At 39.8% G+C, this 21,654-nt stretch overlaps 1 protein-coding gene across 1 annotated transcript; it reads right to left on the bottom strand.

Annotated features, from left to right (window-relative positions):
* Positions 1 to 15,739: 15,739 nt before the first annotated feature.
* Positions 15,740 to 17,003, bottom strand: LOC131995918 (uncharacterized). Its single transcript, XM_059365228.1, has one exon. It carries the CDS (start codon positions 16,877 to 16,879, stop codon positions 16,064 to 16,066), a length of 816 nt encoding a protein of 271 aa, XP_059221211.1. The 5' UTR covers positions 16,880 to 17,003; the 3' UTR covers positions 15,740 to 16,063.
* Positions 17,004 to 21,654: the final 4,651 nt, after the last annotated feature.

The following is a 21,654-nucleotide window of genomic DNA, read 5'->3' as shown; positions in this document are numbered from 1 at the left end:
CTGTAGCGTGATTTCAACAGATAGACGGACATGTCTAGATAGTCTTAGATTTTTATGCTGATCAAGAATTTATATACCTTATAGAGTCGGAAATGGATATTTCGATGTGTTGCAAACGGAATGACAAAATGAATATACCCCCATCCTTCGGTAGTGGGTGTAAAAATATTTATTGAAATTTGTCTATAGAAAAAATTTTAGGTAAATGTTGTTTGGGACAGATAAGCATAATAAAAAGACTTTAACCAGTAAAAGCGTGCAAAGTTCGGCCGGGCCGAATTTTATATACCCTCCAACACGGATCGCATTTGTCGAGTTCTTTTCCCGGCATCTCTTCTTAGGAAAAAAGGATAAAAGAAAAGATTTGCTCTGCTATTAAAGCGATATCAAGATATGGTCCGGTTTGGACCAGAATTAAATTATATGTTGGAGACCTATGTAAAATGTCAGCCAATTCGAATAAGAATTGCGTTCTTTGGGGGCTCAAGAAGTAAAATAGAGAGATCAATTTATATGGGAGCTGTATCGGGCTACAGACCGATTCAGACCATAATAAACACGTATGTTGATGGTCATGAGAGGATCTGTCGTACAAAATTTCAGGCAAATCCGATAAAAATTGCGACCTCTAGAGGCTCAAGAAGTCAAGATCGAAAAATCGGTTTATATGGCAACTATATCAGGTTATGAATTGAGTTGAACCTTATTTGACACAGTTGTTGAAAGTAAAAATAAAATACGTCATGCAAAATTTCAGCCAAATCGGATAGGCATTGCGCCCTCTAGAAGCTCAAGAAGTCAAGTCCGCAGATCTGTTCATATGACAGCTATATCAGGTTATGAACCGATTTGAAACATACTCAGCACAGTTGTTGGATATCATAACAAAATACTTCGTTCAAAAATTTATTCAAATCCGATGAGAATTGCGCATTCTAGAGGCTCAAGAATTCTAGACCCAAGATCGGTTTATATACACGAAGTATTTTGTTATGATATCCAACAACTGTGCTGAGTATGTTTCAAATCGGTTCATAACCTGATATAGCTGTCATATGAACAGATCTGCGGACTTGACTTCTTGAGCTTCTAGAGGGCGCAATGCCTATCCGATTTGGCTGAAATTTTGCATGACGTATTTTATTTTTACTTTCAACAACTGTGTCAAATAAGGTTCAACTCAGTTCATAACCTGATATAGTTGCCATATAAATCGATTTGGGATCTTGACTTCTTGAGCTTCTAGAGGGCGCAATGCCTATCCAATTTGGCTGAAATTTTGCATGACGTATTTTATTTTTACTTTCAACAACTGTGTCAAATAAGGTTCATCTCAGTTCATAACCTGATTTAGTTGCCATATAAACCGATTTTTATACCCTCCACCATAAGATGGGGGGTATACTAATTTCGTCATTCTGTTTGTAACTACTCGAAATATTCGTCTGAGACCCCATAAAGTATATATATTCTTTATCGTCGCGACATTTTATGTCGATCTAGCCATGTCCGTCCGTCTGTCCGTCTGTCCGTCCGTCCGTCCGTCCGTCCGTCTGTCTGTCGAAAGCACGCTAACTTCCGAAGGAGTAAAGCTAGCCGCTTGAAATTTTGCACAAATACTTCTTATTAGTGTAGGTCGGTTGGTATTGTAAATGGGCCATATCGGTTCATGTTTTGATATAGCTGCCATATGAACCGATCTTGGGTCTTGACTTCTTGAGCCTCTAGAGTGCGCAATTCTTATCCGATTGGGATGAAATTTTGCACGACGTGTTTTGTTATGATATCCAACAACTGTGCCAAGTATGGTTCAAATCGGATTATAACCTGATATAGCTGCCCTATAAACCGATTTTGGGTCTTGACTTCTTGAGCCTCTAGAGTGCGCAATTCTTAAACGATTGGGATGAAATTTTGCACGACGTGTTTTGTTATGATATCCAACAACTGTGCCAAGTATAGTTCAAATCGGATTATAACCTGATATAGCTGCCCTATAAACCGATCTTGGGTCTTGACTTCTAGAGCCTGTAGAGTGCGCAATCCTTATCCGATTGGAATGAAATTTTGCACGACGTGTTTTGTTTTGATATCCAACATCTGTGCCAAGTATGGTTCAAATCGGTCCGTAACCTGATATAGCTGTCATATAAACCGATCTTGGGTCTTGAGGTCTTGAGCCTCTAGAGTGCGCAATTCTTATCCGATTGAAATGAAATTTCGCACGACGTGTTTTGTTATTATATCCAACAATTGTGCCAAGTAGGGTTCAAATCGGTCCATAACCTGATATAGCTGCCATATAAACCGATCTTGGGTCTTGACTTCTTGGGCCTCTAGAGGGTGCAATTCTTATCCGATTTGAATAAATTTTTGCACGAAGTATTTCGTCATGATATCCAACAACTGTGCTAAGTATGGTTGAAATCGGTCCATAACCTGATATAGCTGTCATATAAACAGATCTGGGGACTTGACTTCTTGAGCTTCTAGAGGGCGCAATTCCTATCCGATTTGACTGAAATTTCGCAAGACGTTTTTATACCCTCCACCATAAGATGGGGGGTATACTAATTTCGTCATTCTGATTGTAACTACTCGAAATATTCGTCTGAGGCCCCATAAAGTATATATATTCTTGATCGTCGTGAAATTTTATGTCGATCTAGCCATGTCCGTCCGTCTGTCCGTCCGTCCGTCCGTCCGTCCGTCCGTCTGTCTGTCGAAAGCACGCTAACTTCCGAAGGAGTAAAGCTAGCCTCTTGAAATTTTGCACAAATACTTATTATTAGTGTAGGTCGGTTGGTATTGTAAATGGGCCATATCGGTCCATGTTTTGATATAGCTGCCATATAAACCGATCTTGGGTCTTGACTTCTTGAGCCACTAGAGTGCGCAATTCTTATCCGAGTGGGATGAAATTTTGCACGACGTGTTTTGTTATGATATCCAACAACTGTGTCAAGTATGGTTCAAATCGGTTCATAACCTGATATAGCTGCCATATAAACCGATCTTGGGTCTTGAATTCATGAGCCTCTAGAGTGCGCAATTCTTATCCGATTGGAATGAAATTTTGCACGACGTGTTTTGTTATTATATCCAACAACTGTGCCGAGTATGGTTCAAATCGGTCCATAACCTGATATAGCTGCCATATAAACCGATCTTGGGTCTTGACTTCTTGAGCCTCTAGAGTGCGCAATTCTTATCCGAGTGGGATGAAATTTTGCACGACGTGTTTTGTTATGATATCCAACAAATGTGTCAAGTATGGTTCAAATCGGTTCATAACTTGATATAGCTGCCATATAAACCGATCTTGGGTCTTGACTTCTTGAGCCTCTAGAGTGCGCAATTCTTATCCGATTGGAATGAAATTTAGCACGACGTGTTTTGTTATGATATCCAACAACTGTGCCAAGTATGGTTCAAATCGGTTCATAACCTGATATAGCTGCCATATAAACCGATCTTGGGTCTTGAATTCTTGAGCCTCTAGAGTGCGCAATTCTTATCCGATTGGGATGAAATTTTGCACGACGTGTTTTGTTGTTATATCCAACAACTGTGCCGAGTATGGTTCAAATCGGTCCATAACCTGATATAGCTGCCATATAAACCGATCTTGGGTCTTGACTTCTTGAGCCTCTAGAGTGCGCAATTCTTATCCGATTGGAATGAAATTTTGCACGACGTGTTTTGTTATGATATCCAACAACTGTGCCAAGTATGGTTCAAATCGGTCCATAACCTGATATAGCTGCCATATAAACCGATCTTGGGTCTTGACTTCTTGGGCCTCTAGAGTGCGCAATTCTTATCCGATTGGGATGAAATTTTGCACAACGTGTTTTGTTATGATATCCAACAAATGTGCTAAGTATGGTTCAAATTGGTCCATAACCTGATATAGCTGCCATATAAACCGATCTTGGGTCTTGACTTCTTGAGCCTCTAGAGTGCGCAATTCTTATCCGATTGGAATGAAATTTTGCACGACGTGTTTTGTTATTATATCCAACAACTGTGCCAAGTAAACCGATGTGTGGTCTTGACTTCTTGAGCCTCTAGAGTGCGCAATTCTTATCCGATTGGAATTAAATTTTGCACGACGTGTTTTGTTACGATATCCAACAACTGTGCCAAGTATGGTTCAAATCGGTTCATAACCTTATATAGCTGTCATATAAACCAATCTTGGGTCTTGACTTCTTGAGCCTCTAGAGGTCGCAATTATTATCCGATATGCCTGAAATTTTGTACGACGGATTCTCTCATGACCATTAACATACGTGTTTATTATGGTCTGAATCGGTATATAGCCCGATACAGCTCCCATATAAGTCGATCTCTCTATTTTACTTCTTGAGCCCACAAAGGGCGCAATTCTTATTCGAATTGGATGACATTTTACACAGGTCTCCAACATATAATTTAATTGATGTCGCTCGGACCATATCTTGATATCGCTCTAATAGCAGAGCAAATCTTTTCTTATATCCTTTTTATACCCTCCACCATAAGATGGGGGGTATACTAATTTCGTCATTCTGTTTGTAACTACTCGAAATATTCGTCTGAGACCCCATAAAGTATATATATTCTTGATCGTCGCGACATTTTATGTCGATCTAGCCATGTCCGTCCGTCTGTCCGTCCGTCCGTCCGTCCGTCCGTCCGTCCGTCCGTCCGTCCGTCCGTCCGTCCGTCTGTCTGTCGAAAGCACGCTAACTTCTGAAGGAGTAAAGCTAGCCGCTTGCAATTTTGCACAAATACTTCTTATTAGTGTAGGTCGGTTGGTATTGTAAATGGGCCATATCGGTCCATGTTTTGATATAGCTGCCATATAAACCGATCTTGGGTCTTGAATTCTTCAGTCTCTAGAGTGCGCAATTCTTATCCGATTGGAATGAAATTTTGCACGACGTGTTTTGCTATGATGTCCAACAACTGTGCCAAGTATAGTTTAAATCGGTCCATAACCTGATATAGCTGCCATATAAACCGATCTTGGGTCTTGACTTCTTGAGCCTCTAGCGTGCGCAATTCTTACCCGATCAGAATGAAATTTTGCACGACGTGTTTTGTTATGATATCCAACAACTGTGCCAAGTATGATTTAAATCGGTCCATAACCTGATATAGCTGCCATATAAACCGATCTTGGGTCTTGATTTCTTGAGCCTCTAGAGTGCGCAATTCTTATCCGATTGGAATGAAATTTTGCACGACGTGTTTTGCTATGATGTCCAACAACTGTGCCAAGTATAGTTCAAATCGGTCCATAACCTGATATAGGTGCCATATAAACCGATCTTGGGTCTTGACTTCTTGAGCCTCTAGAGGGCACAGTTCATATCCAATTTGAATGAATTTTTGCACGAAGTATTTGGTTATGATATCCAACAAATGTACCAAGTATGGTTGGAATCGGTCCATAACCTGATATAGCTGTCATATAAACAGATCTGGGGATTTTACTTCTTGAGCTTCTAGAGGGCGCAATTCCTATCCGATTTGGCCGAAATTTTGCATGACGTATTTTATTTTTACTTTCAACAACTGTGTCAAATAAGGTTCAAATCGGTTCATAACCTGATATAGCTGCCATATAAACCGATCTGGGATCTTGACTTCTTGACCCCTAGAGGTCGCAATTATTATCCGATATGCCTGAAATTTTGTACGACGGATTCTCTCATGACCATCAACAAACGTGTTTATTATGGTCTGAATCGGTCTATAGCCCGATACAGATCCCATATAAATCGTTCTCTCTATTTTACTTCGTTTGCCCCAATGGGCGCAATTCTTATGCGAATTGGCTGAAATTTTACACAGGTCTCCAACATATAATTTAATTGTGGTCCGAACCGGACCATATCTTGATATCGTTTTAATAGCAGAGCAACTCTTTTCTTATATCCTTTTTTGCCTAAGAAGAGATGCCGGAAAAAGGACTCGACAAATGCGATCCATGGTGGAGGGTATATAAGATTCGGCCCGGCCGAACTTAGCACGCTTTTACTTGTTCGATCTTGACTTCTTGAGCCCCATATAAATCGATGTCTCTATTTTACTTCTTGAGCCCCCAAAGGGCGCAATTTTTGTTCGAATTGGCTGACATTTTGCACAGGTCTCCAACATAGAATTTTATTGTGGTCCAAGCCGGACCATATGGTGATATCGGTCTAATAGCAGAGCAAATCTTTTCTTATATCCTTTTTTGCCTAAGAAGAGATGCCGGGAAAAGAACTCGACAAATGCGATCCATGGTGGAGGGTATATAAGATTCGGCCCGGCCGAACTTGGCACGCTTTTACTTGTTTTATAAAAATTTTGTCTCTAGGAAAAATTTAATTGATATGTTGAAGTTTTGTTATAAGAGAACTAGCTGACCCGGGCCCGCTCCGCTACGTCTTCTTTTACTTTATATAGGAAAAAATTTTCCTTGGAATATTTATCTTCGACAATTAAAGAGCTTTTAGTGAAATACCATGCAACGCAAAAAGTATATAGCTTGACTAACAGTTTATTTAATATAAGTGCCTTTATTTGAATCCCATATGATCTTTATTAGTTTACGAATTTAATTTTAGATGTAAGGTGTACTCCATTCTTAAATTACTTCATTTCAGCCCGATATTCTCATGATGTCTGATTTAGTGGTGTTTTCGGTGGAGAGGTGGTCCCCCAGGCACTTGGCCTTGAAAAAAATATCAGCATCATGCTCTTCTCTCAAATACCATTTATTTAAACCCCATATTGCTATTAGCTTAAGAGGAGTTAGCAGGATGGGGCGCCCCCAAACACATGGCCTCAAAATAGGTTATCAAATTCGTTTTCTAATTTTAAATACCTTTCATTTGAGCAACATATTGGCATGGTCAAAAATTTTTACCCCTTGGGGGGTGTTTTGGGAAAGGGGTGATGCCCTAAATACATGGTCCTACATTTGGATATCAAATTCGTATTTTACTCCCACATACCTTTATTTGAGCCCCATATTGCGATGGTCAGCAAAAAATTGCTCTTTGTGGGTTATATTGGGAAATGGGTAGATCCCCAGAAAATTGGTCCTGAAAATGGGTATCAATTCTTGCTCTACCCCCCAAAACCTTTCACTTAAGCTCCACATTGACATGGTCGGTAAATATGCCCAATTCAGGGGTGTTTTGCGGTCTCCCAAACACTAAGCCAGGAAAATATATTAGCAACGTGTTCTATTCTCATATATCTAGTGTATATCATTTATTTGAACCCCATATTGCCATTGCCCTCAAAATTGGATATCAAATTCGTTTTCTAATCTCATTTGAACTCCTTATTGCCAAAGTCAGCAAATATGTCCGGTTTAGGGTATTGGCCCTAAAAACTATGAATATTTAGTTCCACTCTCTTTAAGACCCAAATTGTCTTGGTGAGCAAATACGTACGTTGTTATGGTGGTGGGACGTCCGCTAGACAGTTGGTCCCTAATGTTGATATCAGATACATGGTCTACTCCCACATACCTTTAATTTGAGCCCCATTTTTCCTAGTCGGCAAACATGACCGGCTTGGGGGGTGTTTTGGTGGATGGGCGGCCACTCAGTAAGTTGGCCTTGAAAATATATATCGGATTCGGGTTCCACTTTAAAAACCCTCTTATTTGAGCCTCATATTGCAATAGTCAGCAACTACTTCTTATTTGGGTGGTGTTGTGGGGGTGACGTAGCCCCATAGACACTTTTCCCTAATATTGATATCAAATTCGTGCTTTACTCCCAAAGACCTTTCTTTAAGCACCATATTGCTATGGTCGTAAATTTTCTCCCTTTGGGGAATGTTTTTGGTGAGAGGCGGCCCTACAAACACTTGGTCCCATATTTGGATATCAGATTCGTATTCTACATTCAAATACCTTTTATTGAAGCCCCATATTCCCATGGTCAGTAAATAAGTCCAGTTTAGGGGTGTTTTGGGGAAGGGGTGGATCCCTAAAAATGCTGTCCAACATTTAAATATTAGATTCGTATTCTACTCGCAAATACCTTTCATTTGAGACCCATATTGCCATGGTCGGTAAAGATGCCCGATTTAGGGGTGTTTTGGCGCTTGGGGTGGTCCCCCCAGTACTTGGTTCGACAATTGGGTATCAGATATGTTTTTTTATCCTAAATACCTTTCATTTGAGTCCCATATTGTCGTGATTGGTCAAAATATATGTTTGGTAGGTTTTATGGTGGGGTAGCCCCCCTAGGTACACCATCCGAAATTTGGATACCAAATATTTATTTGTAGGGTACTACATGAGAGCACACAAAATTTCGCTTAAATCGCACCACACATCTCCGAAATCTGGCGTATCTGAAAATTAGGGTAAGGGGGAGGGTCTGCCCCCCTTCAGATATCAAAAAATGTACTACAGTATTTTCACCACGGAGTCATTATGCACCATCTATGAAAATTTCAAGAAAATCGGTTCAGCCGTTTCTGAGTCTATAAGGAAAACACAAACATACAAACAAACAAACAAAAAAATCTACAAACAAACACAAATTGATTTTTATATATAAGATTTAATACTCAGTTCAAAATCAACATTTTTGGAATGAGTATCACTTAAACATGCTTCATTTCAGAAAATTTGTATGATTAGTTACATCAATCAACAAAGTTCAATTTAATTTCGAATCTGAAGCTTTACAATTTATTCAATTTGTATAATATTAACGCGAAGTACATTGATGGGACATATTAACAAAAGCCTGTAGGTATAGTTTCGTAAATAGATATAACTCTCGTGTACACATAAAAAAAATCAGAACACCAGTTAATTTGACAAGTGAGTTACATATAACTTCTTTTATACCCTCCACCATAGGATGGGGGGAATACTAATTTCGTCGTTCTGTTTGTAACTACTCGAAATATTCGTCTGTGACCCCATAAAGTATATATATTCTTGATCGTCGCGACATTTTATGTCGATCTAGCCATGTCCGTCCGTCTGTCCGTCCGTCCGTCCGTCTGTCGAAAGCACGCTAACTTTCGAACGAGTAAAGCTAGCCGCTTTAAATTTTGCACAAATACTTCTTATTAGTGTAGGTCGGTTGGTATTGTCAATGGGCCATATCGGTCAATGTTTTGATATAGCTGCCATATAAACCGATAATGGGTCTTGAACTCTTGAGCCTCAAGAGTGCGCCATAACGGTCCATGTTTCGATATAGCTGCCATATAAACCGATAATGGGTCTTGAACTCTTGAGCCTCTAGAGTGCGCAATTCTTATCCGATTGGAATGAAATTTTGCACGACGTGTTTTGTTATGATATCCAACAACTGTGTCAAGTATGGTTCCAATCGGTTCATAACCTGATGTAGCTGCCATATAAGCCGATCTGGGATCTTGACTTCTTGAAGCTCTAGAGGTCGCAATTATTATCCGATTTTCCTGAAACTTTGTACGACGGATTCTCTCATGACCATCAACATATGTGTTTATTATGGTCTGAATTGGTCTATAGCCCGATACAGGTGCCATATAAATCGACCTCTCTATTTTACTTCTTGAGGCCCCAAAGGGCGCAATTCTTATTCGAATTGGCTGACATTTTATACAGGTCTCCAACATATAATTTAATTGTGGTCCAAACCAGACCATATATTGATATCGCTCTAATAGGAGATCAAATCTTTTCTCATATCCTTTTTTGCCTAAGAACAGATGCCGGGAAAAGAACTCGACAAATGCGATCCATGGTGGAGGGTATATAAGATTCGGCCCGGGCGAACTTGGCACGCTTTTACTTGTTTTCGATTTAGCTCACTTATCAACTGCTCTCTTGGTTTGACTAATTGAGGGGATAGATAGCTCACCTTTAATGATATATAATTTAATCAAATTTGATGTATGATATGGTCCCCATAGGTTCACTCTGTTGTTAGACTCAATATGGACAAATGACCTGTTTTGAATTCTGGGCAATTCTTTATTGAGGTATATGGTCCGCTTTATATTACTTATTTTCATTCATGCATCTTGTTTTTTAATTAAACTTGATTCAAATATTCAAAAATTTCAGGAAATAAGCTTAAAATAAACACGAAATTTTCTCCTATTTCCGGTACCACCTGCCAAAGCCACTGAGAAAAGCATTGGCCTTTAAAAATTATATGACTGCTGTCGTAAAAAAATTTACACAGCTTCTTGCTTCCTCATATAAAATGATGTCGGTTTTTTATTTACCTACTCTTTAAAGACGTAAAAATGAATCATGACGTTGCCGCATCCAGCTGTGACTATAATTTTACATTTTCACATAATTTTTTGTTTATTATAGTGACTGCATAAATTCTTGGTTGCTTGTGCTAAATTTTTAAATTTACGAGAGGTTCACTTTAAAGAAAATTTAAATGCATCAACAGATGTTTTTTGGTGAATATCTACTTATAAGCATTGTGAAATGCTTGCTTAAGAGTAACATTAATCCAAATGGTAGTCACATGTGGCGTATGACCAATGTGCAAAAATTAGAACGCATAAAGACTATGCAATTTTTATACCCAACACCATAGGGTGGGGGGTATACTGGTCTAACAACACGTCGAAATATTGACTGCATGAGGCCCTAATTTGACTGCATGAGAAACTAGAAGCCTCAATTTATTCAATTTAGACTGAAATTTGGAAACTTATGTCTGATATTAGGCTTCAAAGGCTTATAATAGATGGACGGGCCCAGTCGGATCATATTTGGATATAGCTGCTATATAGACCGATCTGCCGATAAAGGGTCTAAAGCCCATAAAAGCTTCATTTATTACCCGATTTCGCAGAAATTTGAAACAGTGAGTTATTTCAAGCCTCCCGACATCCGACCTGGTATGTTTCAGATCGGACTATATTTAGATATAGCTGCCATATAGACCGTTCTGCGATTAAGGGTCTGGAAACCATAAAAGTTGCATTTATTACCCGATTTCGCTGAAATTTGGAACGGTGAGTTATTTAAAGCCTTCCGACATCTGACCTGAAAATGGTTCAGATTGGACTATATTAAGATAAAGCTATCATATAGACCGGTATGCCGATTAAGGGTCTGACGCCCACAAAAGCTTTAATTATTACGCGATTTCACTGAAATGTGAATCAGTAGTTGTTTTAAGTTTCCCGCCATCTGACCCAGATATTGTGTAGATCGGACAATATTTAGATATAGCTGTCATATGGACCCATATGCGGATTAAGGGTCTGATGCCCATAAAAGCTTTATTTTTTACCCGATTTCGTTGAAATTTGATTTCAACAGGCGGATTTCTTTCCTGATTTCGCTGAAACTATTACTTGTATATGAGTTCTCGGGACCTGAATAAAAGATGATCTATTAAATATAACTATGGATATAGTAGTGGAGTTATAACAAAATAGGACGATTATTATACCTTCGGTAGTGGGTATCCAACGTTCGGCATGACCAAATTTCTTCGAAGTAAAATTTTTTGACCGAAAATTTAAGTAGCATTTTATGAAATTGAGTTAGAATTGTGTTACGACATAAAATTAACTTGGTAGGCCTTTCAATATAGACAACTATTGTAAAATTAAAACGTAAACAAAAATCTAACGCTGTTCAGAAATAAAGTTTATTTGGCGAAGTTTTTTTATTTGAAACAATTTTTTTTTTTGTCAAGTATGTGGACCAAAATGCAAACATATTGCGGAAGTCGTATAAGAAATCGATGTGCAAACTTTTGAGACGGTCGGTTAAGCCTTTGCAAAGTCCCTTACAGTGAAAATCGGGAATTACATACGTGTATAGTGATCAGTGATCAGAATAGACATAGGAGAATCTTTCGTGTCAAATTTTGTGCGGACCGGTTAACAAAGGTCCAAATTATTGCAGTATTAGTCAAAATCGGATGAGCATATATATGGAAGCTATATCCAAATCTGATCCGATTTCTTCCAAATAATTAAAAGCGTACTAAAGTCGGCCGGGCCGACTCTTATATACCCTCCACCATGGATCGCATTTGTCGAGTTCTTTTTGCAGTATCTTTTTTAGGCCAACAAAAGATAAAAGAAAATAATTGCTATGCTATTGGAGCTATACGAAGTTGTGGTCCATAATCGCATAGAATATTGGAGACCATAGCAGAAGTCATTGTGCAAAATTTCAAGCAATTCGAATAAGAATTGCGTCATTTAGGGGCTCAAGAAATAAAATAAGGAGATCGTTTAATATGGGAGCTGTATCAGGCTATAAACTGATTCAGACCATATTTGACACGTATGTTGAATGTCATAGGAGAAGCCGATGTATAACATTTCAGCCAAATATGATAATAATTGCGCCCTCTAGTGGCTCAAGAACCAAGATCTCAGACGTGTTTATATGACCGCAATACCAAGTTATGGACCGATTTAAACCATATATGGCACAGTTATTGGAAGTCATAACAAAACACGTCATGCAATTATTCATCGAAATCGGATAGGGTTTGCGCCCTTTAGAGGCTTAAGAAGACAAGACCCAAGATGGGCTTATATGACGGCTATATCAGGTTATAGACCTATTTCAACCATACACAGCACAGTTGTTGAAAATCAATACGAAACACCTCATGGGAAATTTCAGCCACATTGGATGAGAATTGTAGCTCTAGTGGCTCAAGAAGTCAAAATTCATGATCGATTTGTATGGCAGCTATATCAAAACATGGACCGATATGGCCCGTTTACAAACCCAACTGACGTACAACATTAAGAAGTATTTGTGCAAAATTTCAAGCGGCTAGCTTGACTCCTCTCAAAGTTAGCGTGCTTTCGACAGACAGACGGACGGACATGGCTACATCGACTTAAAATGTCATGAAAATCAAGAATATATATACTTTGTGGCATCTTAGAAGAATATTTTGAGGAGCTACAAGCAGAACAATGAAATTAGTGAACCCCTTTTCTATGATGGAATGATGGAGGGTATAAAAATATACTTCTGCCAAATTTGAAGTCAATCAGATGCAAATAGCCATCTATACTTTGTATGTAAATTAACATGGATAGACGGGCATAGTTAGAACGAATCTGGAAGTATTTCTGAGTCTATTTGTACCAAGCTCTCTGTCTTCTGGGTGTTACAAACAAATGCACTAAGTTATAATACCCTGTAGTGCTGCAGATACGTACGTGGTATATCTAGATAGACCAACGGTCCAATTTGACCCCCTGGTATAAAATAGCAACCCTGTAGTGCTGCAGATACGTACGTGGTATATCTAGATAGACCAACGGTCCAATTTGACCCCTGGTATAAAATAGCAACACTGTCCGCCAAATTATATCCAAATACTATTTAAACCCAATTTGCGGAGGTATATGGGAACCCTGTGATAAAATGGAAGCACATTATAATTCCAAGTAATTTTATTTCTACGAAACAAAACTCCTTCGTTATATTCCACTTTTCAAGTTAGAATAAATTTTTATACCCACTACCATAGGATGGGGGTATACTAATCTGGTCATTCCGTTTGTAACACCTTGAACTATTCCTCTAAAACCCCCTAAAGTATATATATTCTTAATCATCTCGACGTTCTGAGTGGATCTTGCCATGTCCGTCAGTATGTCTCTCAAAATCACGATAGTAGTCGAATACGTAAAGCTAGCCGGTTTAAATTTTGCACAGATACTTAATAACGATGTAGGTCCTTGTGGATTGTAAATTGATTTAGATATAGCTCCCATATAAGACTATCTCCCGATTTGACTTCTTGGTCCCTTACATGCACAATATTTGTCCGATTTGGCTGAAATTTTGCATTTAGTGTTCTGTTATGATTTCCAATAAGTGTGTCAAGAACTGTCTAAATCGTTTTATAACCTAATATAGCTCCTATATAAACCGATCTTGCGATTTCAGTTCTTGAGCCCTACAAGACTCAATTTTTGTTCGATGCTGCTGAAATTGAGCATGTGGTGTTCCGTTATTACTTCCAACAACTGTACTTAGTACGGTCTTAATCGGTCTATAACCTGATATAGCTCCCATTTAAACCGGTCTCTCGATCATCCTTGTTCGGTTCCTAGGAGCTTCAACTTTTGCCGGTCTGATAGAAGTCTGAAGAACTAGGACTTGTTTTATCGAGGAGGTTATACGACCATTCCAGTGTATATCAAGCGGAAATCCTTGCAATAAACCCATTATGTACCACTTTTTTGGTACATTTTTTATAAAAACAAGTAAAAGCGTGCGAAGTTTGACCGGGCCGAACCTTGGAAACCCACCACCATGGATTCTTCCAAAATACAGGAGCTATATCTAGTTATAGACCGAATTGGACCATTCTTGGCGCGGTTTTTGAGAGTCATACAAGTACTCTTTATGCAAAATTTCAGCCAAATCTGACAAAAAACGCGGCTTGAAATGGTTCAAGAAGTCAAATCTGGAGATCGGTTTATATGGGAACTATATTTCATGTGGCTAGCTCCACGCGTTCGACCGATGTCGTGATTTCGATAGACTGATATGGCATGGAGACGTTCAAAAATATATATACTTTATGGGGTCCTAGATCAATATTTCGAGGTATTACAAACGGAATGACTAGATTAGTATACCCCATCCTATGATGGTGGGTATACAAATATTAAAAAAAACAAGTAAAAGCGTGCTAAGTTCGGCCGGGCCGAATCTTATATACCCTCCACCATGGATCGCATTTGTCGAGTTGTTTTCCCGGCATCTCTTCTTAGGCTAAAAAGGATATAAGAAAAGAGTTGCTCTGCTATTAAAACGATATCAAGATATGATCCGGTTCGGACCACAATTAAATTATATGTTGGAGACCTGTATAAAATTTCAGCCAATTCGTATAAGAATTGCGCCCATTGGAGCTCACGAAGTAAAATAGAGAGAACGATTTATATGGGATCTGTATCGGGCTATAGACTGATTCAGACCATAATAAACACGTTTGTTGATGGTCATGAGAGGACCCGTCGTACAAAATTTCAGGCATATCGGATAATAATTGCGACCTCTAGGGGTCAAGAAGTCAAGATCGCAGATCGGTTTATATGGCAGCTAATCAGGTTATGAACCGATTTGAACCTTATTTGACACAGTTGTTGGATATCATAACGAAATACTTCGTGCAAAAATTCATTCAAATCGGATAAGAATTGTGCCCTCTAGAGGCTCAAGAAGTCAAGACCCAAGATCGGTTTATATGGCAGCTATATCAGGTTGTGGACCGATTTAAACCATACTTGGCACAGTTGTTGGATATCATAATGAAATACTTCGTGCAAAAATTCATTCCATTCGGATAAGAATTGCGCCCTCTATAGTCTCAAAACGTCAAGACCAAAGATCGGTTTATATGGCAGCTATATCAGGTTATGAACCGACTTGTATTTTATTTGACATAGTGGTTGAAAGTAAAAATAAAATACGTCATGCAAAATTTCAGCCAAATCGGATAGGAATTGCGCCCTCTAGAGGCTTAAGAAGTCAAGACCCAAGATCGGTTTATGAATAAATGTAGGATGTTGGATCTCTTTGGGGGGTGAAGAAATGGAACTAAAATCACAGCACGACCATAAGCAACTGAAGCGAAATAACTTCTTGCAATTAAATCTCGAGGAGAGATGGTCATGCAAGAAGTCGAAGACAATATTGGAGTTACGAATTATCCACAAGCGGAAAATCTTGGAGGAAAGGAAACTCTTACCAATGTTCTTGTGTTCGAGGTTGAATCCAAAGTGAACATTTTATTTATAATATTCTTAAAGGCTAAGATAGGTGATAGTGTAAATATGGCACTTAACGATACATTTGAACGCCCTCTGCATTTCAATCTAATGAGGGTTATAGTTATAAAATCGTATAGGCTTCTTCTACGTTAACATTCCGGGCCCCTTGATGGGTACCATCAAATAAGAAATTAATTCATCGAACTTGCATAAAAAATCATAATTCATAATTCGGATTTTTGCGGTATTCGAACAGATTAATACATAATGATTATAAAGTTGTTTGCTGGGTATTTCTTTGCTAATGTTTACTTTATGCTGCACAAGTGCCAGATACTAGCCATCCGAGTGTTGAGTTTTGCGCCATTAAAGATCCCTCGCCGGTGGGTATGACACCGCTGAGTATGAGCTTAGGGTAGATGTCCGCCCCGAGGACTATTGAAATCGGGTTACTTTCAAGAAAGTCGGGGTCTGCCAGTACCAAGTTAAGAAATTTTTCTTTGAATGCCATTGACAACGTTGAGATGGGTGTTACCATGGAGATTCGGTTATCAACACGAGCGCACATTGAAATCTTGGTGGTGTTTCCAGAATGAGCCCGAAAAACAATTTGGCACATTTCCGACTCTCCCATGCGGCTGGTCAGTAAGTGGTGTTTTGTCACAATGGCTTTTGCAATACGGCTTACAGCAGAACCCGTATCGATAAGTGCCCTTACTGGATATAAGCGGTTTTTCCATGCAATTTTAATGATAGCCGTGGGTAGTACAGTAATTCTTTGATGTGGTAGCATAGCGTGCGTTGGATGAGATGTTGAAGCATGTTCGGAGCGACTGTACTGTTGGGAACCGCGGTGGTGTAAAAGAGTATGGTGTTGGCGCTTGCATATATGACATCCAGAGCGGCTTAAGCATTTACCTCGTGAGTGTTTATGAGCCAGACAATTAAGGCAATATTTGAAACGGTGGACGACTTTCCTCCGCTGATGGACATCCATATTGAGAAATCTGCTGCAACTACGTAAGGGATGAACTCTTTTACACACGTGGCATCGGTAGATTTTTTTTGGTTTCATTGGATCTTCTGGGGTGATGGAACGGTTTTGAATTATTCTTGGCATGCTGTACATAAGTATTAAAATCGTAAGATAAACAAAAACAAATATGTATATATAGATCACTCAGTGGGAAGCAAAACCAGTTTAACGATTGGACGGGTGACTGTTCCCTTCTGCGTATAAATATCTGCGACTCGAGTTCTATTATCTTTCCCTGGGTAAAGATGGGTTACTCTACCTAATCTCCACTCATTTGGAGGCTGGTTTTCTTCCTTAATAATGACTACTGAGTCTATTTTAATTTCCTTTTTAGGATGCTGCCACTTATAGCGCTTGTGTAATTCTTTTAAATACTCCATTTTCCAGCGTTGGCAGAAATGGTGTTGCTGAACCTTAACGCGTTGCCATCGATTAACAACCGATTCTGGGTCTATGTCAAAGGTAGGCTCCGGTAATGCAAGAATCGGACCCCCGGTCAGAAAATGTCCTGGAGTAAGAGGGTTAAGATCCGTGGAGTCTTCGGACATGGTGGAAATTGGTCGTGAGTTAAGACACGCTTCGATTTTTGAAAGAAGTGTGGAAAACTCTTCGAAGGTGTAGTTAAAGTTATTTGAGACCCTTTTGAAGTGGGTCTTGAAACTTTTCACTCCAGCTTCCCAAAGACCTCCCATATGGGGGGCTCCAGGAGGGATAAAGTGCCAGGACAGATTTTGGTGCACATATTTGGATTGGACGTTGGATTTGGCAGCTACTAAGAACTGTTTTTCAATTTGTTTGGATGCACCTTGAAAGTTGGTTCCATTATCGGAATAAACGTGCAAAGGGCACCCTCGTCTTGAAATGAACCGATCAAAGGCGGCAAGGAAGGCGTCAGTGGATAAGGAAGATACTGCTTCCAAATGAATCGCTTTCGTTGCGAAGCAAACAAAAACGCAGGTGTAACCTTTCGTTGTTTTGACTCCTCTCCCGCTGAAACTTCTAATATCGAAGGGCCCAGCAAAATCGATGCCCGTACAGTGAAACGGTCGCCGAAGCAGGGTCCTTTCTGGGGGTAGAGCGGCCATAAGCTGAGTTTGGACTTTCTTCTTGTGGACAATACATTCTTTGCATTTATGAATAAGGCTCTTTATTAAATTTTTTAGTTTTGGTATCCAATATTGAAGGCGAATTAAATTTAGCACTAGCTGATTGCCCCCGTGCAAGGAGATTTTGTGGGTAAAACAAACCAGTAAACGGCTGAACTGGCAATTGTATGGCAATATAATTGGATACCTTTCATCATAGCTTAAAGACGGCGAATAAGCGAGCCGGCCGAATGCCCTTATTATCCCGTCTTTGTCCAAGAAAGGATTGAGGCTAATAATCTTGCATGTCTTAGGAATGTCTACCTTTTTCTCTATAGCTTTAAAAATCTCAGGAAAGTGTCTGGTTTGAGCTAAGGTTATAAGACGTCTTTTCACATGAGTCACTTCTGAGGCAGTCAAAAGTGTTGAAGTAAATTGTTTGCACTGCCGGTGATTTGGATGTGTCCGATGGAAAAAACGAAAAATGTAACAGAGAACCTGAATTGCCCTATTAAAAGAGGAAAAACGTTCCAGAAGATCAGGTTCTTCTGGCAGTATGGAAATATGGGCAGCTATTGGTTTCTGTTCCAGTTGTGTATCCATGGCGGTATCTGAAGTTACGGGCCAAAATTCTGGCGATAACTGCAGCCATTGCGGTCCATTCCACCAAAGGTTGCAGGCGACTAGATCTTCGGGGTAGACTCCCCTACTAACTAAATCTGCTGGATTCGATTCAGACTCAACGTGGAACCAATTGTCGATTCCAACTAGTTCGGTAATTGTAGATACTCGGTTCGCTACAAACACTTTCCAATAACATGAAGGCTTTCGAAGCCATGCCAGGACTATAGTAGAGTCTGTCCACTTGTATATTTCATAGCTTGGAAGGTGCATGGATGGAATGACAGAATCAACTAACTCAGCTAAAAGTGTGGCTCCGCAGAGTTCCAGACGGGGTATGGAAAGCGTATTGACTGGAGCAACTTTGGACTTGGAGGTTAATAGTGCTACATAAACGGAGTCGTCCTCCAGAAGAATTCTGGTGTATATCACTGTCGCATATGCATTCTCCGATGCATCGCAGAAGGCATGGAACTGAACATGACAGGAAGGGGAATATGAGAGCCATCTCGGTAATTGAATGGTGTCTATCAATGAATAACTGCTAAGGAAACGTTTCCAGTCATGCAGGCAATCGGAATTAATGGATTCGTCCCAACCAACATTAGACAACCAAATTTTTCGCATGAGTATCTTGGTCAGGACTATAATGGGGGCTAGCCAGCCTGCTGGATCGAAGATTTTAGAAATCTCCGATAACACTTCCCTTTTTGTATAGGATAATTTGTCTGAAATTGCGTTGCACCTGAAGAAGAAGTTATCTGACTTGGCGTTCCATCTGATACCAAGTGTTTTAGTGTGGCTACTATCGTCGAAGCTTAAAAAGTCCTCTTTCAGAAGATGATCTTTCGGTAAACCCGCAAGGATCTCAATACAATTGGATGCCCACTTACGCAGAGGAAAATGTGCCGAACTCATCGCGATAATCAACTGTGTCCTTGCGGAGAGAGCGTCAGGAATATGATGGCTCCCAGCTATAACATCATCAACATACATGGAATCCCTAATAATTTCACTGGCAATGGGAAGGGACCTCTCGGACTCTTCCGCCAATTGTAGGAGGGTTCTTATTGCCAGATAAGGAGCTGCGTTGAGGCCAAATGTTACTGTCGTTAACTCATAATCAGATATTTCCTCACACGGATCCCTGCGAAATAGAATTCTTTGGTAGCAAGTGTCTTTGGGATGGACTTTAATTTGCCGATACATCTTCTGAATGTCAGCACAAAAGACGAAGCGATACAAGCGCCACCTAAGAAGAAGCAGGACCAGATCATTCTGTAATGCAGGTCCAGTGTGAAGGATATCGTTCAAGGATACTCCGGAGGAAGTCGGACAGGAGGCATTAAATACCACTCGAACTTTCGTGGTGGTGCTCTCCGGTTTAACGACTGAATGATGTGGAAGGTAATAGTGCTGCGGATAATTTTGATGAATGGGAGCTGGAACGCTTTTCATGTGCCCTAAATCCAGGTATTCTTCGACTACGGCATCGTACTCATTTTTTCGCTCCAGATTCTTCAATAAGCGAGACTCATTCCGCAAGAACTGTGCCTTTGCAATGGTCCTGGACTGTCCCAATTGCATTGTTGAATTCAAAATTGTGTGTTTGAAGGGAAGGCCAACTGTGAATCTGCCACTTTCATCCCTAGTTGTGGTTTCCTTATACAGTTTCTCGCAAAACTCATCGTCTTCGGACAGATGCTGCTTTCGAGGAAGATTCTCCACCTCCCAAAAACGTCTTAGCGTTTTTTCCAAACCTTTTTCAGAAAGAAATGAAACTAGAGATGAAAAAGAGGAAATATTCTCCGTATTTTGGACTGAACCGGACACAATCCAGCCAAAAATAGTCTCTTGAGCAACCAGCGACCCACAAATATCACGTTTTACTCCATCAAGCAATATATTGTTAAAAAGGTCTGCACCAAGTAAAAGGTCAATACGAGAGCTTTGAAAAAATTGAGGATCTGCGAGTTGTATTTTCGGAAACTCACTTAATATTGAAGGATTGATCGATCTAGAGGGAAGGTCTCTTGAAAGTTGGGGAATTACTAACGCAGTTACGTTCATCTCCAGTTGAGAATCGAAACGCGGACTTATTGTAAATTTTGCCAGTTTCCTAACGGTGGCTGAAGGAACGCCGTTAAGGCCCGTAATTTCAGCATCAATGCGTTGAAATGGAATTTTAAGCGTATGGAATATCTTCTCAGACAGAAAAGTTCCTTGTGAACCTGAGTCTATTAAAGCCCGAACGATGTATGTCAACCCTGAATGCCTGATTTGAACCAACGCTGTACCTAAAAGGACATTGCGGGTGTGCGAGGCAAAGCATGACTGAACACTGTTTAAAGAGGTCGGAGAACATGCTACGGATTCTGAAACAGCGTTATAGGTTTCAGTTGGGTTAAGAGAAGTGGACTGTATGATGGATGTATCTGGGTCAAAATCCGTTAGCACAGCATGCGCATTAGTGTTAGGATATTGCGCAACTTGAATGGTTGCATCACGGTGAAGTAGCGTGTTGTGTCGTTTCTTACATGTAAAGCAGTTGTGTGAGCTTTTACACTCCTTTACACTATGGCCACCAGCAAAGCAATTCAAACACAAATTCAATTTCCTGATGCACGATAATCTCTCCTCTGGACACATCTGAACAAATTTTGGGCATTTGCGGATAATGTGAGTCTCTAAACTGCATAGGTTACAAAGATGTTTCGCTGGGGTAGCAGAAACGTTAGTGTGGTTGGAGTTAATTTGTTTCGAAACGTTTTGACTGGATTTTCTCAAACCAGTTTGTCTAGAATCGTGTGAGGACGACTGGCAATTGATTTCAGAAATAGTCTCAAGAGTCTGAAACCTACTGGAAAGAAAATTATTTAAATCGGACCAGTTGGAAATGTCCTTTTTGTTTTGTATTGAATGTTCCCACAAGGAAAGAGTTGTGCGGGGCAATTTTGTCGAACAGATATAAACAAAGATTGGATCCCAACTCGAGATATCAATATGGTACATCTGTAGTGATGAGATACAAGAATTGATGTCTCTCTGTAAGCATTTTATATCCTCGCCATTTTCGGATTTGACTGGGGAGAGATTAAACAAAACGCGCAGCTGGCTATGAACTAGCATTCGCTTGTTCTCAAATCTATCTACAAGATTTGC

Source organism: Stomoxys calcitrans, chromosome 3 (genome assembly GCF_963082655.1).
Source record: "Stomoxys calcitrans chromosome 3, idStoCalc2.1, whole genome shotgun sequence".
NCBI lineage: Eukaryota > Metazoa > Arthropoda > Insecta > Diptera > Muscidae > Stomoxys > Stomoxys calcitrans.
This window is presented reverse-complemented; position numbering and strand designations above follow the sequence as displayed.